Consider the following 18,303-nt stretch of genomic DNA (forward strand, 5'->3'; position numbering starts at 1 on the left):
CTATGACGTTTGAGATTAAAATTTGCCTTATATTAACTTTATATTACATTGAGACACTGATCATTATTTCTTAACAATATTTTATAAAATTGACTACATTTTTAAAATTGTTAAGTTCATAATATAATAGCTTGTTTCCATTGCACTATACCTGCAACCAGCTGGTTTTTTTTTTTTTTTTTAATAAAAATGTTATTCTTATAGATTACTAGATTGCAATTTTATTACTTGGTCTCTAAAAATAAACTTCTTTTTATTCAAATTATATAAAATTATGATTATGTTTTTTTTGTGGAAACAACTGCACTTTGTTACAAAGGTAACAATGTGTAGAATTATAGATTACATGAGCACATAGATTCTTGCAATTCTTATATTAAAAGACCTTTGGTGCTCATAATTTTTCATTTAAAACCACTTTTCGCCATATTTTGATTGAACCCACCACCATTTCCGATTCCATTACATCAAATAATATCACTCTAATTTAAAAGAAACAATGTTTGGTGCACGCATAGTACAATGACATCTCAGAATAAAAATGTGATGTAATATTTAAGATACAAATGCACTTTTAATAATATATAAATAGTTTAAATACATTAAAATTAAAGATGTAATATATTAAAATTGTTAAACTGGCAATGTGCCTTTGGCCTCAGAGTAACAACAATCAGAGTGGACTTATAACATGAAATATCAGCAGCCTCATAATCAGTTGGTAAATTTATGTTAGTGTTTTGAAAAGCTTTGCACCAGTTTCCTAAAGTTCAGCCACATCAGTTGCTATAGTCGTAAAAAAGTAATAGGCCCGTTTTGACATTTGTCATCGCGACGTAACTAGTTATGGACCCATAAGATTCGGTACTCGATACTCACGATAAAACAATTCAAGTTTGTATCAGTACTTGATTGATATGATTATGTATTGTAAAGTGTTCGTTCGTTTAAAGTATTCCTTTAACTTCGCAACCAATTCGCGTGGCTGGCTGTTGATTATACGTCCACTTTTCAACATGTTGAAACAGAGTTCGTACTATATAACAACAAACACAAAATCGAGTCAAATCACTATGTTTAAATCAATGTCCAAAGTAGAAGAGCCAAAGTTAACGTAATAGTAAACAATATATATCAAACTGCACAGTGCGCGCGGGGACGCTTCAGTCATGTGCCGCTTGGTCAGATACATCAACTCTAGACTCATTATTTAGAACCCAGTGTCGTTAATTCAAAATTTTATTTATTGTGTGCAGTAAAGATTACTACACAATATTTAATTTCGATATTCAGTAAAAAAAATGGTTACAACTCTAGAATAATAAAAAAAAACACTGAGAACGTAACTGTTTTCGAAACGTTTCGCAACAATTATAATTGCATGCTACTATAAAGTAAGCGCAAAAAAAATACACGCGATATATTCTTTCATATTATTTAACGTCCCAAAAAAATTTACGTATTTTTTAAAATACTGTATGAAATTGAATTTTATTTTATTGTTCTTTCAGTTTCGTTCCAAGTTACATTCTATGGTCTTGCACAAATGTCAAAACGGGCCATTTTTACGACTATAGTCCAGGAAAACAGATACTTATTGGTGTAGGGTCGAGCGTCAAGATTTCCAACATGGACTATATACGTACCAATGCACACACATGTGTGACATTGAGTTAGCGTTATTTTTATGGGAATGAACTTTATGAATAAACTGAACATCATACTAAACGCTTCCCTATAGGTAACAAAGGAGGATTTTTCAAGAATGTAATTTCTGGCAATTTTCTATATGTCATATAGAAAATTGCCAACATATCTATTTAATTTAACATACCAAGAACTCAAATAGATAAATCCCCAGTACTGTCTTTATAATTCAAGATTTCACAAGCAAGTGCAAGATTCTTGTTGTGGTAATGGTTGCAAAATAGGTGTTTTAATTATCCATAGAAGACTATTTTCCTTCATTTACGGTTTAGCCTAATGCGGTCGCACACCCATACAAAGAGCATTGAAGGCATGAATGAGGCTGTTGATGTTAACAATTAGGTCTAAATCCAGCGTAAATGAGATTAAGCGTTAAATGACTTAGGTGAATAGATAAATATTCTTACGCTAGTAGTCCTAAGTGAGTTTATTGCTGCAAAGTTCAAAACACGGAGCATATTACATACAATTCAAACTCAATTCGACATTTTAAACTTGATCCATCTATGTCACATTTCTATCATATCATATCATATTCATTGAGTGTTGCTGGGATAATTTTATATCTTTGTTATTTCATTGGTCTACTAATTTGTCGCCAAATTACAATGTACCTGTTCATTGGTACCATGTATTTAGCTGTTCTTTAAAGTTAAACTTTAATCTATTTCAAGAAATGAATTGTAAAACTGAATTCTATGTGTTTTTTTTTCACTGGAAAAATAACATAGTGGAGTCACTCCAAACAGTTTCTCATATCTCTTATATAAGCAGATCTGACAAGTAAATGTTAACTTTACTTTGCAGCAAATTGTTCACATAAATATATTCTTTACCAAATAAGTGAGGTAACTAAGTCATATTATGCAATTCAACTTTATCTTTGTAATTAATTTCCACTTCTTCCTCATCACCATCGTCATCCTCCTGAAAAACCAAGAAAATATTGTTAAGTGACATGGTCAGTTTCAGATGACTTACTGAATATACTCAATATGGAGCTATTGGAATATATTATTCATAAAAACTATGCTAACTGCATAATTTAAGATATAAGATATATGATTTCTCGGAAGCGCCTCGTCCGTACGCTCGTTGACGCGACTCGTCGTAGAATTTCTGATTTCCCCTGAGATTAATTACATACTAGCTATTTTGTTTAATTACTTACTCTGAAAGTCAAAAGACCTAAATCGGAAAAAGTATTTAAACAATTCTAAAAAAATCCGCATAAATTGCTGCTAGGTCTAAGTCATACCTTACTAATATTATCATAAACTAACTGCCCACAACAAACACATATTTTTTTTTTTAATAAAAATATCATCTATACTTACATCAAAACCAAAGCAGGTATCAACATCTTTTTCAAGTTTGATTGATTTCTCCAAAGCTCTCTCATTTATTTGCTGTAAAATTTCTTTCTTATCCATTTCTTCGTCTTCTTCTTCTTCTTCTAAAACAATATTACAATTACTAAGACCAACTGACAAACATACGAGTTGAGTATTATTAAATAATTTCGCCAGACGCGACAAACTTTTTGGAAAACAATATTCCCTAACCTTGGAATGACTTCTAATACTTCGTGAAAGGTTATTGCGGAAAATTAGAAATTATTTTATAAAACATAACTTAAAAAAAAATTAAATCATATAAACGGCTACCGATAGGTAACGCTACTCTACAGGGAAGGACTACGTCAGCCAGGATCGCTAGGTAACATAAAATTTATCGTGTTTTTTCTTATCTTCGTGTCTTTTTTTTAAACATACTTCAATCAAATATAAGATTGTCTATCTAAGCTTTGTCTAATTTAGGATGATAATTTTGACAGCACACAGTAGGGAGAAGGTCGTGTATAATCGTTAATGAACCTATTTGATTATGGATTATAATTTTTATAGAACTTGGAATCGTGGTGCGTGGCAATGCAATATGGTAATAATATAATATAATAATAATAAAATATAATTATAATTTCTCTATTATGGTAAAAACACAAAAAGTTCACATAGTACAAAGGTAAATAAATTATATTATAACTCCCACTGAAAGTGGCGGTGTATTTGAATATTTTATTGTGTCAACATCCAGTGTGGCATATGCTTGGACCACGCATGTCTTGTCTGAAGGATGCTTAACATAGTATAATAATAAGTTTCATTAACTTTTGTCTTGAATAGTTTGTTTTTGTACAAATAGGTATGGATTTGAAATATAGACAAAATCTTAATATGCTTAATGAGTCATTTCTCATTACGTAACAGTTGCATAAATAACTGTTACAATATAGACAGTTTTGATAAGACAGAGTATACTAATTTCTTTACCTTCTTCCTCTTCCACGATGTATTCGTTGGAGGGGATGATGAGCTGCTGATCGTCAGTGTCGTCCGCCTGGATAACCTCCAACACAACATATTGCTGCCCATCACCGTCCGCCACCGTCAGCAATTCGCCGCGCTCCAGTTGATTGTCACCCAAATCCAATTTCATTATTTCCTCATTGTCATTATCGGATTCATCGGTCTGTAACACAGATTTAACGCGTTATCAACCAGCTTACCAGATCACCATGTCGACCTCAATATCGTAGTGGCGAGCGCGATTGTCTTATAAGCAGGAGCTCGATTCCAAGCAGGGGTATATAAGGAATATAATACCTAATCATTGCTAGTTACCACCCGACCGACAAAGATGTGACGCAGAGCGATTTAGCGTTTCGGTACGATTTCGCATAGAAACTGATTAGCTATAAAATAAATAAATAAACGGTTTAAAATAACTACCATACCCCTAACAGGTAAACTTTCTACCATCTTACATTGTTTTTAAATGGACATATAAAGTTGATGTCTATCAATTCTCAATATTTTGTAAAATATTTTTTCACTCCACTATAAATACACCGCGCAGCAGTAAATACATCGTGCAGCAGTTGCAGTTGTTTTATGGGCAATTACTATTAGTGACGTCGTGTGGCGTCGCGTCGCGTGGCGTGACATTAGCACAGCTTATACCAAATTTAATGGAGTATATATGGAAAGTGCATCGAAAATAATCCTCAGTCTTATTATCAGATGTAGAGTGTGTATAAAGTATGTAATACAAGTTCTACACGTCATTTTTATATATATATATATATATATATATATATAAGTAAAAAGTCCTAATTTGGCCATGGTGTGGGTAAGTATCTGACTCCTAACTAGTTATAACTGTATTTAGGATATCACATATTCTACCGCCAACCGCCTACCTTCAGGTCAGGTAAATTCCAAGGCAGAACTAGTGATAATGAATGACTTCGCGTGGCATGAAAATAATAGCTTAGCTAATATTTATATGATGTGTAAAAAACCGAAATATTACTTCACTAGCTTTGGAGCTACATTATTTATTGTCACTGAGACTTATCTGTGAAACCGAAAAGCTAATAGTTTTTGAGTAAACCACTGCCATAGTTTTACTGTAAGAAATCAGATACAGCCCTCACATCACATGCACAATGAAAATTACTAATAAAGTGACTATATATACTTTGCACGGTCTTTTATCTTTAGGTTGTCATAACTAAGCACTTAGAATATTTTGAATTAATTTGTATGGAAAATAAACATGCTTCTTTTGATTAAATAATTTTACCGGGTGATTCCTTATGAAATATACATATGCACCCTTCAACAGTATTTCGTAATTTGCACGTTGTATAGAGGAGTCTAAGGATTGTGTATGAAAAACTTAGCTATACCAACTTTGATCAAATAATTGCTAGATAGGCAGTCTCACACTGAAAATATTGGAAAGAAATAAACCTAATTGATTATGATATTTGCCACTAGCTAATAAGTCAAGGAGCGGCGTGGAGTATATGGCATATACTTTCGACCAATCCCAATTATTATTTTTACATAGCGGAAACTACACAGACGTCTGACGTAAGCGTTACTTCCGTCAGAGAAAAAAATCTGAGTTACTCCCTAGTCGCGCGTTTTACTTCAAATATGTTTTAACAGGTATTTTCGCAAATAAAAACAAATATTTATCACATAATTTCGCAAATGTACTTACGACTCTGAACATTCCTCATATTATTACGAGTTTTTTTTAAATAGTAATAATTGACGGACCAAGCAAATAGCACAATCGAAAAACAACGAAAAACATCGCCAATTAACAGAGCAACACTTTACAGGGCATGCAAGGGGCACGTGTCCATCAATTTAAGGCGTTATTGTATGTGCCTGTAATTACACCGGCAAACTTGCCCTTCAGACCGGAACACAGCATTGCAACAATGTTGTTTAGCGGCAGAAATAAGCATGGCGATAGTACTCCTGGACGAGCTATCACAAAAAGCTCTTCTACTACAAAAAAATATCCTCGGTGTCAACAATCAAGGTCAGGTTTCATGCACACTTCCTGATTTAGTTATTGGGTTAAATCGCAAAGCAAACATAAATCATATCTATAGGATATATAATACAAGAAAAAATATAAAAAACAAATTTAAAAAGCAAGCCATATATAAAAAGAATAGTAATTTCAGATTTTTTTTTTTAACAATTTCAATAAATCCAAATTGAATAGTTTGTAATCACGTTCGATTTGGCTAATGAAATGTTGATGAAACATTATTTATATAAATGACGAAAATAAAGGTACCCTGAACTCTGAGCTTAATTTAAAAATGGAGGGTTTAGTGAGCTTGGCTAGTAATACATAATATCAGTGGAATAAAAAAAAATAAGCACCTACACGGTAAAATCAAAAAGATAGAATGTGTTAGACAAACTTGATATGTTTTAAATAGATTGTTTTACATTGTTTTTATGTGTTGTGTGCAAATGATTGCATGTTTAAAGTGAATCAATAAAATAAATATAGAAGGGACATTTACCTTAGCATTTCCATTCACAAACTTGATTTTCTTCTGCCGCCCCAATTTAAGTGCCAGCGCCCTCTCAAGGTGGCCTGAGTCAGGATCATGTATAGCCAGATGACGGATCAGATTGCCCTTATGAGCGAATGTTCGCTGGCATTCGTGGCAAGTGTGAGTTTTCTCCTTTGGCGGCTTTGGTTCGTAGTTCGGATTGTGATACAGGTTTTGATGACGTCGCAATAGTTGCTTTTGCCTAGAATTTTTTTTTGTATAGTAAATATTTTATACACATTTAAACGTAGCATCTGAAAATTTTACAAGACAACGTTTCCTACAATAATATTAATAATTACTTATATATGATTGCAAATCAAAAATTTACCAAATTTGACTCTTATAAGACAATAACAAATCGGGAGTTATTTTTTGGTGTTTGTTTTTTTTGTTAAAACTTAAATTTTAAATAAATTTGTATATCTATGAACAACAAAAGGGATATGTATGCAAGTGCACTTGTAGTTACCGAAAGGATTGGTCACACTGGTCACAGACAAAAGGTTTTTCATCAGTGTGCTTGAGCATGTGGGATTTGAGATGACGTAGTGTAGTGGAAGCATACGGACAGAGCTCGCATTTGAAACACTTCTCACCCTCGTGGGTCTGTAAGAGAAATATGTTTCCTTGAGTAAGAAAAAGCAGAACTGTATTCATGAATTTGCAATTACCAATTATCTTGTCGCAAATGTACTCACCTTGTTATGAATTTTACATGAATAACGATCTGGGAACGATTTGCCACATCTTTTGCATTTGTGCGGTTTATTGGAAGTGTGAAGTTTTTGCACGTGGATTCGTAGATCAGTTTTTCGGCCACATTTCGTCGGACAAAGCTCACACGGGAACACAGGCTTTTCTGACACTACAAGAGAAAAATAAAGAATATATATACAACAAATACGACCTTTAAAAATGGAAAAGTAAAATAAAGTCAAAGGCAAATATTACTTTATTCAAATAGGCACATTTATGGCACTTTTGATGCAAACTTTACATGTAAAATATAACATAGAAGTGAGTTGATGGCGATAACTAAATTCGTAATTCGTAAGGGTTCTAAACGCGCCCGGGTCTAAGAAGAAGCCCACAACCAACTTTGCCGATTTTTTGTTATCACCATCTCACATTGTCATTTAAAACTATTAAATGAATGAAGGTGATGAGCTGAAAGTACCATTGTGTATTAGTTTGTGAGCCTTGAGAGAGTTCGACTGTGTGAAGCACATGTTGCAACTGTCGCACTTGTAGGGTTTTTCGCCAGTGTGCGTCCGCATGTGACGTTTCAACTTGAACGTGTCCTGGGACGCGTACGTGCAATGGGGGCACTGCAATAAAAGAAAATTAAAAAATGAGTTGAATACATCTTAAGCCGCCCGGCTTAGTAGCGAGTAGTAACATCATAAGTCCCAATCTTATGTAGGTATTCTAATGTATACAATTTTATGATATGTCTGTTGTTTTTAAGCAAACAAAAACAAACAGTAATAAGATAGATTTTACCCTCTATAATAGGCAGCTATATCGCTTTATATACGCCAAAAAGTCTGAAGAAGATCCCTATATATATATGCACATGTAGGGGTTTTATATAGAAGCAATTATCGGACCAGATGCAGGTTGCCCACCTGATCGTTAGTGGACACTTCCAAGGACATCCAAGGAATACATCCAACAAAGTGCTCTATGTGCAGGTTTTATTACACCAGGAGGATTGGGTTCAGCTTCGAACGGCAGAATTAAGCATGGCGGTAGAACTTTCATGGTATAACTAGCATGGTGCCAGCCTCATTAAAACTCTGTCATCCTTCTTTACAATTAGTCAATCTAATCGCTTCAATGGTTGGTTTATTTACCTGGTACGGTCTTTCACCAGTGTGGCAACGCAAATGGCGCCTCAGTTTGGATAACTCAACTGATGCGTAGTCACACTCGCTGCATTTGTGGGGCTTTTCGTGTGTGTGGCGGTAGCGAACGTGGCGAACTAGTTCCCCTGTCAAGTTGAAATAAATGCATTAAAAAGGGCAGTCAAGAGTAAAAATGCACTGAACACATATTTTACAGGCAAACTTTGACAGCCCCTTGAATACGGTTAGATTAAAGGGGCTGTCAATCTACAGTAACTCTAAGAAATATTCGAACTATAATTCAAGATTAGTGTAAAAATTTAAACATTGTATGGTGTTTGTGCGATATGAAACAAACGCAATTAATTGAATTGATACCGCAAACGCACCGCGCCGAAGACTAAATATAAGATGCTTCTTACACCCCTAACTAATAATTAACTTTAGGTATTTTTTTTAAATGTCTATTAGTTTTTGACATTAGAATGATTAACTGTGTCACTTATAAGACAATAAAATTACTGCGTATATCTCATACCTTCACCTTTAAAATTGACTTTTTAGTAGTAGGAGGTTACATTTAACTGGCGTCTAACAACTGTTTTAGGCACATACCCACAGACAAAACTATAATCGGTTTTTTTATTAGAGCTACAGAAATAACTCAAAAAGCTTCTGTGAAAACGCACTTACCTGATGTAGTGAACGGGCTTTTGCAGTATTTGCACACATGTGGTTTTATACCATTGTGCATGTTCACATGGTTCTGCAATGATGCCACTGTCTTAAAGCCACGTTCACAAACCCCACACTTGTGCGGACGCTCTTCCGAATGAGTCTTCATGTGGCGCAGCAAGAGGTACCTGTATATAGAACAGGAGATCATCATTACGAACTCATTAACGGCCCACTATAGGACACGGGTCTTGTTTTGGTCCTAGTTAAACAGGCTGGCCTAGTGCGGATTGATACAGCCCATGAGAACATTAAGGATTACTTAAACGATAAAAAAGCTTGGGCGTGAATTGCTCTAGCTTCATAGCTTAATATAAATTTACTGTGAAATGGTGATAAAAAAAAAATTACCCGGCTAAGTTTGTTGTGGGTTGTTCATAGACCAGGGCGCGTTTGGAACCCTCGTAGCTTTAGGTTTAAGTTGGCGAAAGGTTGGTGGAAGTTATCACCATCTCAAATTTAAACATTAAGTAAGACATTTATGTCTTACTTAATGTTTAAATTTAGCTATAATTTGCTTACCGTCTGTGACTTGTGTACGAACAAAAATTGCAAGTGAAATGCGGCCGAATATTCTTACTGCGCTTCGAAGGTGGTTTATTCTGAGAACAAAAAAAAATATAAACTATTTCAAAGTATGTAAAGCATTCAACACACAGATTCCAAAGGACGATAGGTTATTCCAGTGCATTATGTGTCAATATTCATATATTTATTCTGTTTTGACTTATAACAATATTTACCTAATGTATGTTCAAATAAACTTTTCATTTCCATTTTCTTTCAGTTCGTACAATGGACCCCAATAAAAGTAAGTATTTCTTATTTTTTTAATTTAAGTGGAATATTAAACATATGAGGATCCTCCATTATCATAACAATTCTTGCCTGAGAGGGTATTGTGGAAGTTCCTTATTTTCTATAATCAAAATCCACTGAGATATTACGGAGTGAAAAGTAATTACACCGTACAGATTTGTCTAATACTCACGAATTTTGTATCTTTTGTTTAAATTGATATTTAAAACAGTAAATAGTGTTTGTATGTCTTGTAATATTAAATAATTAATAAGGATGCTGTTTTTATTACATTTCTTAAATGTATCTATGCATTATTATAACCTTAGAGCAGATTCTTAGATAAGTAAGTTTTACGGTATAAGTCATTGGTTGATGCAGGCGAAAGTGACACTAGTCTTCTATTGAAAAGAAAGTAAAATCCAACATCACTATTTTAAAAATTATTGTCAACATGTTTTATACATTCACCAACAACTTGTTCACTACCTTTGCGTCATCTGGATCGTCGGAAATTTCGTCAGCAGCGTCATCGTCTTCTTCATCCTCAAACGTGTATACATCGCAGCTTTTATCTTCATCCTAAGTTTAAAATAGGAGTCATTTAATTTAAACTGGAGTGCAGATCTTTAAAACAGAATTTAATTTACAATCAAAATTAAATTAAAATATATTTGTTAGTTGGAATTATTATGTTTTTTTTAAAAGAAAATAAACAACCCATCAATAGGTAAATTATGATAGGGCATGGCCAGTTTGCGTTCATTGGGCATTCGTTTCGTAACTTTGCTCCATGGGTGTACGTCTCGGGTACTCTCTCATGATTTTTATTTCCAACTACTTCGCTGTACCTATATCGGATTTGTCTTTGCTTTACAATTTGGATTGTTATTATTTGGACCGACTATTTGGTATTCTTCTTGGACCACGATTTTTGTATTTATACATTTTGTTACTATACTTTTACATTTAATATTCAAGAGTATAGATTTTGTTTGTTTGTACCGAATAGGCTCCGAAGCGCGGCTCGTGCAGAAAATGCAACGAGCACATCATAAGAGGCGACATAATGCGGCTAGGTAGAATACTTAACTCCGGAATTAATAATTATCATCATTATAAGAACTTAAATTTTTAATATATTTATTTAATTAAAAATTTAAGTTCTTTATTAAATTATATAAAGATCTTTATTTCTTTTTATATTATCTATACTTTTTTATCCTACTAATATTATAAATGTGAAAGTGTGGATGTTTGTAACTCAAATCACGCAAAAACGGCTGAACGGATTTGGATGAAATTTGGCATGTAGCCTTTAACATGGAAAAGAACATAGGCTACCTTTAATCTTCATCACTTCAGTAGTTTCCAAGGGAATATTGAAAATTGTTTACGAGTTCAGGCGCGGGCTTTGTAATTTTGTATGCTATGGAATAGGACATGTACTTTCTATACCGATCTCTCATAAAACTCCCGTTGTAGTGTTAAAAGTTGTTAACGAGCGATGCTTTATGATGCGACCCAATTCTGAAGTCCACGCAGTCACGGGCAGAAGCTAGTCTATAATAAAAGACGAAAGATTTTTTTTTTGTACTAAATATAGTCCGAAAGTATTGCACAAGGGTTTAACCGTCCGTAGTTATAATATATTTTCAAAGAAGTTATATAAGAAAATTGCACTGAAAGTAGCAACATTTTGACTCTGACAAAAAGGTCTGCGAGCGAATGTACCTAACTATACTAGTTAAATCAAATTAGCAACTTTTGAATTCTAAAATTTTATTACATCGCCGGTGGAAACCAAAAAGGGTTACATTAGGACAGCTGTATTAATTATTATTACAAGAAATATATTTTCAATAAGGGCATTTATAGCAGTAATATTTTTTTATTTCATTCCAATCGGACATATTCGGGTGTATCGTTTCACCTAAATTGAATGCCACACGTCTCTCAAATAAACTGTCTCTACGGGATGCTTAAAAAACAGACAGCTAGTCCCTTACAAAATATTTGGATAATATATTGATTATTCAAATCATTACTTTGTTGAATGTTTGAAATTCAGATAGATTAAGAAATAATGTGTGTATATATATGGTTTGCAAGTAGAACGAAATTATCCTTCTTTGCTTCTAAGTTCATTCGTTCGATAGTTCAGCAATAGCACTGGAGGTCATGTTTAAATAAAGTGATCTGATCAGTGCCACCATATTTGTTATCTTTTGGCTCAATACTGTTGAAATGTACTGTAGTTTTAAAATAAGAACACTTGAGCGGTAAGTATAAGTAAATTAAATAGAGATTTCAAATAGAATAAAAATAATTAAAGTTCAGAAATCAATCCTAACGCTGGCCTCACAAAGCCATAATGTCTCTGAATTCATGTTATGATTCCAGAATGCCCACACTTCGGACTTTTTCAGATAACGAATTTCTCAGATCAATCTGTAAGAATGATACTGACGTGCTGAGTACTGGTTAGAAATATTTAAGATTATGATATTAGAACGCGCGTATTTCCATACATTTGAATAGACCAACTCACACATTCAGGAATCAGATTATGAATTATTTTATGAGCCAAGAGCATTGCGATTACTATTAATTCCTTTTCCATAAAAGTTATCCTTTCTCACGCAAGAAGAATTTAAGATTATGAATTCAGAGAGTGAACATTGTGTGGGGCCAGCCTGAAAGACAATTAAAATTGATTTACTGAATCAATTTACAATTTAAAAATTGTAGTATAAACAAATAAAAACAATTATTATTATTGTTAGATAATTTTAATAAGTATATGTTTTGCTACATCTTGATTTTTTATACTTGGATTCGCTAACGAAGAAGAATCTGGTTACTAATAACGCTTTACATTCACCGTTGGCCAAGTCCTTCGACGCTTCAACGAGCCAAAATCAATAATCACGCGGGCTTTGCGGCCACGAAACTCGCTAAATAAATTGAGACAAGTATTATTTGATAAAATTAAGGGCCTTTTAAAAAAAAAAAAAAGTAGCTTTAATAAAATGAATTACGTATAATAAAGGTGCATATTTTACAATTTGAGTTCATTTAAATTTTTAAAAAATCCATTGATCCTGATTTTTATATAATATATATGGATAATTGTATTTATGTATATTATTCATTAAAAATATTCATCAGTTAACTTAGTACCCATAACACAAGCTACGCTTACTTTGGGACTAGATGGCGATGTGTGTATTGTCGTAGTATATTTATTATTTTATTTATAACTATAACATTCAAATAGTTCATCCAGCAAAAGAAACCAACCTTATCTACCTTAATATCGACGCTTAGCACAGATTTCGTTTCTACTTCCTCAGGCATGACCAGCACGTAACTCAATTCAGCACCACCGCCTTCCGAAGGGACAAATGTCACCGTTTGATAGCCCTCTCCATCCACTAACATCTGCGCTTCCTGAGATATCTAAATTATATAAATTCAAATCATACATAAAATGTAAACGCCAGTTTCAATTCAATTTATACATAAAATGATGCCATCGCCAAATTATACATGAAAGGTATAAATTGAATTTGGCGCCTTTAAAAACATGACATTTTTATCTGTGACTTTGCTGTGTGTTCTCTTTTCTAAAAATACAGTTTCGAATCCTTTTCTTTTTATCGAAATACCTTACTGGAAATACCTTAAAATAACCATATTTATTAAATTATTCACAACTTACAGAAAGTTTTGCTACATTCGATACGAAATAATATTCATTTTTTGAGTATAATATATACATATATGTATGTGCAATTACAAATGCGATTATGAAATCGCGAAATGTAATAGCCCGTTCACACGCTTGCTGTTTGTTAAGGTGTCTCCATACGCTTGGCAAACAACTTTAAACAGCGAACATCAAACAACCAACACAAACGTGTTGATGGCCTTGTTTGTGTTTGTTAGTGTTCAGCGCGGCGTCGGGGGCGGTTTTTGTGCACAAATGAAAGGATGAAAGGCATGTTTGGTGCTTATGACAAACAGCAAGCTTGTGAACGGGCTATCACAAACACCGAACACGAGCAGTACAGCGACCACAATCAACGAACACAAACGGGGCACCCACATGCTTGGCGAACACGTTAGTTTATTAAAGATTTTAAACTAAGATTTTCGTTGTTAATCAACATTTCTTAAATATACTTCAATGGATTTATCGATATTTCGACCCAGTTCGACAAATTCAAAAATATTATCGTGGTATGTACCCGTTGAACTATATTTATGAAACGTTAGTATGTTCCGGATGGGAAAGTGGTAGGTAATTGCTGCCACTAACTCCTCCGCCATGTTGTCCCTGTTTGTGTGTATGTTCGCTGTTACCGGCTCGTGTTCGGTGTTTGTGCACACGCTTGCTGTTTGTCACAAATACCAAACACGAGCCGAACAGCGACCTTCATCCTTTCATTTGTGCACAATTTGCCACTGACACCGAACCCTGGCAAACACAAACAAAACTACAAGCAAGGCCATTCAGACGTTTGAGCTTAATGTTTGATGTTCGCTGTTTGAAGTTATTTGCCAAGCATGTGGGGACACTAACATTTTTGAATCCTAAATTCGTTGCCAGAGGGTCTTGACGGTTCGATTTGCAAGCCATGGCTTTCATTTCACCTGGAGGCGAATAGGGAATAAACTTAAACCTAACTAAATACTATAATAAATTTGATATTTCCTTCAAGTGTAGGTAAAAACACCATAAATTTAAAAAATATTAATGTGTCATCTCTTGCTTCAAAATGTCTATTGTAATATGGTCCTTCTATCTCAAGTACATTGGTTTGACTAGTTTAATCTTGACTGCAATAGAGTCCATTTTATTAAATTTGTAATTATAGCCTGGCATGTGATGTAACATGTGAAACTCAAGACAAAGCCAAAAATGCTTCATAATTCAAATGTAATGAAAATGATGGCAATGGACTGGTCATATCTCCAAATACAAAGCCTACAGGACAAAATATTAACAGTATGAGCACAACCACTAAAAGAAGGGTAGACAAAAACAAAGAAGGATGGTATATAACACTGTATGTATGACGTATACAACATACACTGTTGGGGAGTAGTTCTTCTTAATTTGGATAGAAATATATTTTATTATTGTTATTATCTTGAGAAATACAAAGGCTCAGCTGTTTAATAAAGATAACAAGAAAGATAAAACTAAGTTTACTACAAAATACATTTCTTGGTTTGGTGCTATAGAGGAATTAATTGCATATTACCTCTGCATTCTCTTCATCTCTCTCCGTGGGCAGAGAGACAAGATTCTGATCGTCTCCTGATTGCTGGTAGTAGTACCGACCCTCTTCATCCACAAAGTAAGTAACTCCTGTATCAGCTTCATCTCCACTACCATTAACTAAAACATTAATTTAAAATTAGTAACCTGCATGACAAAAAAAATGTCATATCCTTTCAAACAACTTAAGAGGTTTTTTAATCATTATATTTTGCACTAAGTTGCACCAACAAATTGCTCTTTTTGTTGTCTGTTGGCTGTGGACTAAATAGACAAAAAATTTGGTATACAATACATATCTATTGAAGTTAATAATAATAAAGGTAGTATGTGTATTAATTGCGATCACACCATGGTATATTTTACTTGAACACATCACAAAGACAAGGCACAAGGACAATTATACAAATACAAGCTGAAATACTGGCTAAATTATTTGGCTTTCCTCTTGGTTTTTTATTGTATGGCTTTTGCACACTTACCTGCAATAACTGTTGTTGGCTCCTCGTCATCCTCTTGTTCAAAAGAATCCAAATAAGTCTGCAGTATAGTTTTTGATTTTGCCGGATTTTTCTTCTCAGGAGGCGGCATATTTCTAATTTTAACATAAATTATACATATGATATGATTTCATTCATAATTTATTGTAATGATAACCAAAACTGTCTATGTAAAATGACAACGAACTGCTGGGGTCTATGTAAATAAAACAAAACTATTATAGTTGCTAAACTTTATCGACCTGATAAAAGAATTAATTATTTGCTTTATATATTTCATAAAACAGAATTAATCATGGGCTTCCCAAAATGCAATATCATGGAAATTGGAAACTAACATCTAGTTACAAGAGAGGATGCACAGGATATATTTATAAATATAAATACTGACAATATTTTTTACTAATACTTTTACCCTTCAATACATACACACACAGGCAGTATGCAGAATATTGTCAATAATATTAATGTGTGTGAAGGCCAAAAATGTTATTATTCTTTTTGAAAACAAGCTTATTGCAAAATATTGTACAGGCGTTTGAGTTATTGTAACATAAAACACAAACAATTTAAAACACTGGTTTTCAGTGAGTTATAACCAATTAAATAAAAGAATTGCATGTCAAGCTTACAGGCCCTAAAACTTTAGGTAATTGGACATGCTTGTCCAATCAATTTTTCTAATTTGTATGAATGTCAAGATAAAGTATTTTCAAATTTAAAAAGTGGTCAAATGTCATGAATATATATGAATTTCTATTTGATCAAGCAGGTTGAAGTATTCTCTGCTGTATTCAGTTGATGTAGTTGCTGCTGCGAGAGCAATATATTGCGGTGGAGTGTTGTGGTGCATGTTCTGCTGTGTATAATGTTGAACAACAATGTGTTAACAAAACAATGATGCCTTTTGCCTTTCTTAATAGCTACAACTTAAGCTCAACATTAGACCTAACATTTATATTAAAAAATGTTACACATGTGTTACTGGGCCTTCAAAGAAAATACTAAACAGACTTTAATAGCAACAAAACCATTCTTGCCCGCATGATGAAAAACTGAGGCCGCTTCGAGCTTACTTGAAGGTGTGTAGTCGCTCGAAAGATCATGCCGATTTGATAAGACTGTTTGAACATACTTGTTATTTTAACTTCGGTTTTAATTAGTTCAGCTATGTTTTTATATGAAAATACTCCAGTAAGTGAGGTAGGCTTAAACGCAAATAAATTACAAATAGTAATTATTGTATTTATATGACAATGTTAGTTATTTGAGGTTATTAAATAATTATTAACGAAAATTCAGCCTGTAAAAATGTTTAATAAACTCCCAATAAGTTATCCTATTGACAAGTTAACAACAACTCGAATGGCGTCCGCCATTTTAAAATCTACTTAATACAAACTATAAATTGGTAATTACGCTAGGTGGGTACTTACCTGGTTTTGAGAACATAGGTGCACAAGTACTTCAAAGCACTAATTTACAAACACTTCGCTATTTTACCAAACTGCCACTCGTGGAACGCAATGAAAATGATCACAGACGGCGTTGTCATCAACGATCTACGAAAAAAAATCTAGATATTGCAGTTTTTACATTAAATTAGAGCCACGTTAGCATTATCGTTAAATAATTTATATTTGCTGCTAACATAGACTCTAATTTTGTAGGAACAAATAATTATACCTGAAACTATCAAGAGGAGCTTCTGATTTTTCACAACGAGGGCGTTTCAATCAATTCTTTTAAGCGATCGTGACGCCGTAATGGCGGATGCGAGAACTATGCATGTAAGAGATGCGACTTGCGCATGCGAAATCGAACAAATCGATGATGCGATGCGAGAGCGAGAACCCTGAGTTTTGGAAAGCGATATCTAAGAGACAGACAAAGATAAAAGAAAGATGATGCTCATTATAGAGTAATTATAGGTCCTTATTCTAAGATCTGGCAAATATTTGAGCAGCGAGGTGCAGAAGAAGAAGTGTGGCGTGGTGGTAAACTTAATAAATATGTATAACTTTGAATAAGACTATCTCTCTCACTCTCTACAGTTTCTGTACTCGTATTTTACTGTAAATTTATTTTTTCTTTCTATCACAAATACAGATATATAAGGGACACAAACTAGAAACCAAGTAAGCGCATAAGTTTTAGTGATGTTCCTAATAAATAATGTTGTTCAAAACCGTAACTTTTAAAATCATACACGTAAAACTACTAAATTCTTTTTATACAAATACATTTCATGCAACATATAACGAAATACAACTCAGATTCTCTTTTAAAAAATGCCTCTCGCGTTAGCCAAGTATATTTTAATTCATATGTAATAATTTATTGTGAATTACAAGTAATTTGAAGCGGTGAAAAAAAAAATCTTATTATTCAATATCCAGTACAGTAGTGCTTGTATACTTATTTTGTAAAGTAATGAGACAAAGAGAATACAAACAACTAGGTTGGTAAAAATGTCTAGAGTCCGTC

General features: G+C 33.4%; 1 protein-coding gene across 3 annotated transcripts; it reads right to left on the minus strand.

Annotated features, from left to right (window-relative positions):
- Positions 1-1,510: 1,510 nt before the first annotated feature.
- LOC120636177 (transcriptional repressor CTCF-like) lies at positions 1,511-17,759 on the minus strand. Of its 3 annotated transcripts, none has more exons than XM_039907521.1 (16): positions 17,503-17,759; positions 17,253-17,378; positions 15,799-15,911; positions 15,300-15,436; positions 13,330-13,488; positions 10,516-10,608; positions 9,751-9,830; positions 9,187-9,356; positions 8,503-8,639; positions 7,824-7,974; positions 7,345-7,511; positions 7,116-7,252; positions 6,611-6,845; positions 4,041-4,239; positions 3,045-3,160; positions 1,511-2,634 (listed from the first exon to the last, which is right to left on the minus strand). In XM_039907521.1, the coding sequence occupies exons 3-16, from the start codon at positions 15,905-15,907 to the stop codon at positions 2,560-2,562; spliced, it is 1,965 nt and encodes a 654-aa protein (XP_039763455.1). In that variant the 5' UTR covers positions 15,908-15,911; positions 17,253-17,378; positions 17,503-17,759; the 3' UTR covers positions 1,511-2,559. The 3 variants fall into 3 exon arrangements, with proteins under 3 accessions (XP_039763455.1, XP_039763457.1, XP_039763454.1); XM_039907523.1 differs by having other exon boundaries at positions 3,045-3,163; positions 13,339-13,488; positions 17,503-17,758; XM_039907520.1 differs by having other exon boundaries at positions 3,045-3,163; positions 17,503-17,757.
- Between the last annotated feature and the right edge of the window lie 544 nt (positions 17,760-18,303).

The sequence above is a fragment of the Pararge aegeria genome, chromosome Z (genome assembly GCF_905163445.1).
Source record: "Pararge aegeria chromosome Z, ilParAegt1.1, whole genome shotgun sequence".
NCBI classification, from domain to species: Eukaryota; Metazoa; Arthropoda; class Insecta; order Lepidoptera; family Nymphalidae; genus Pararge; species Pararge aegeria.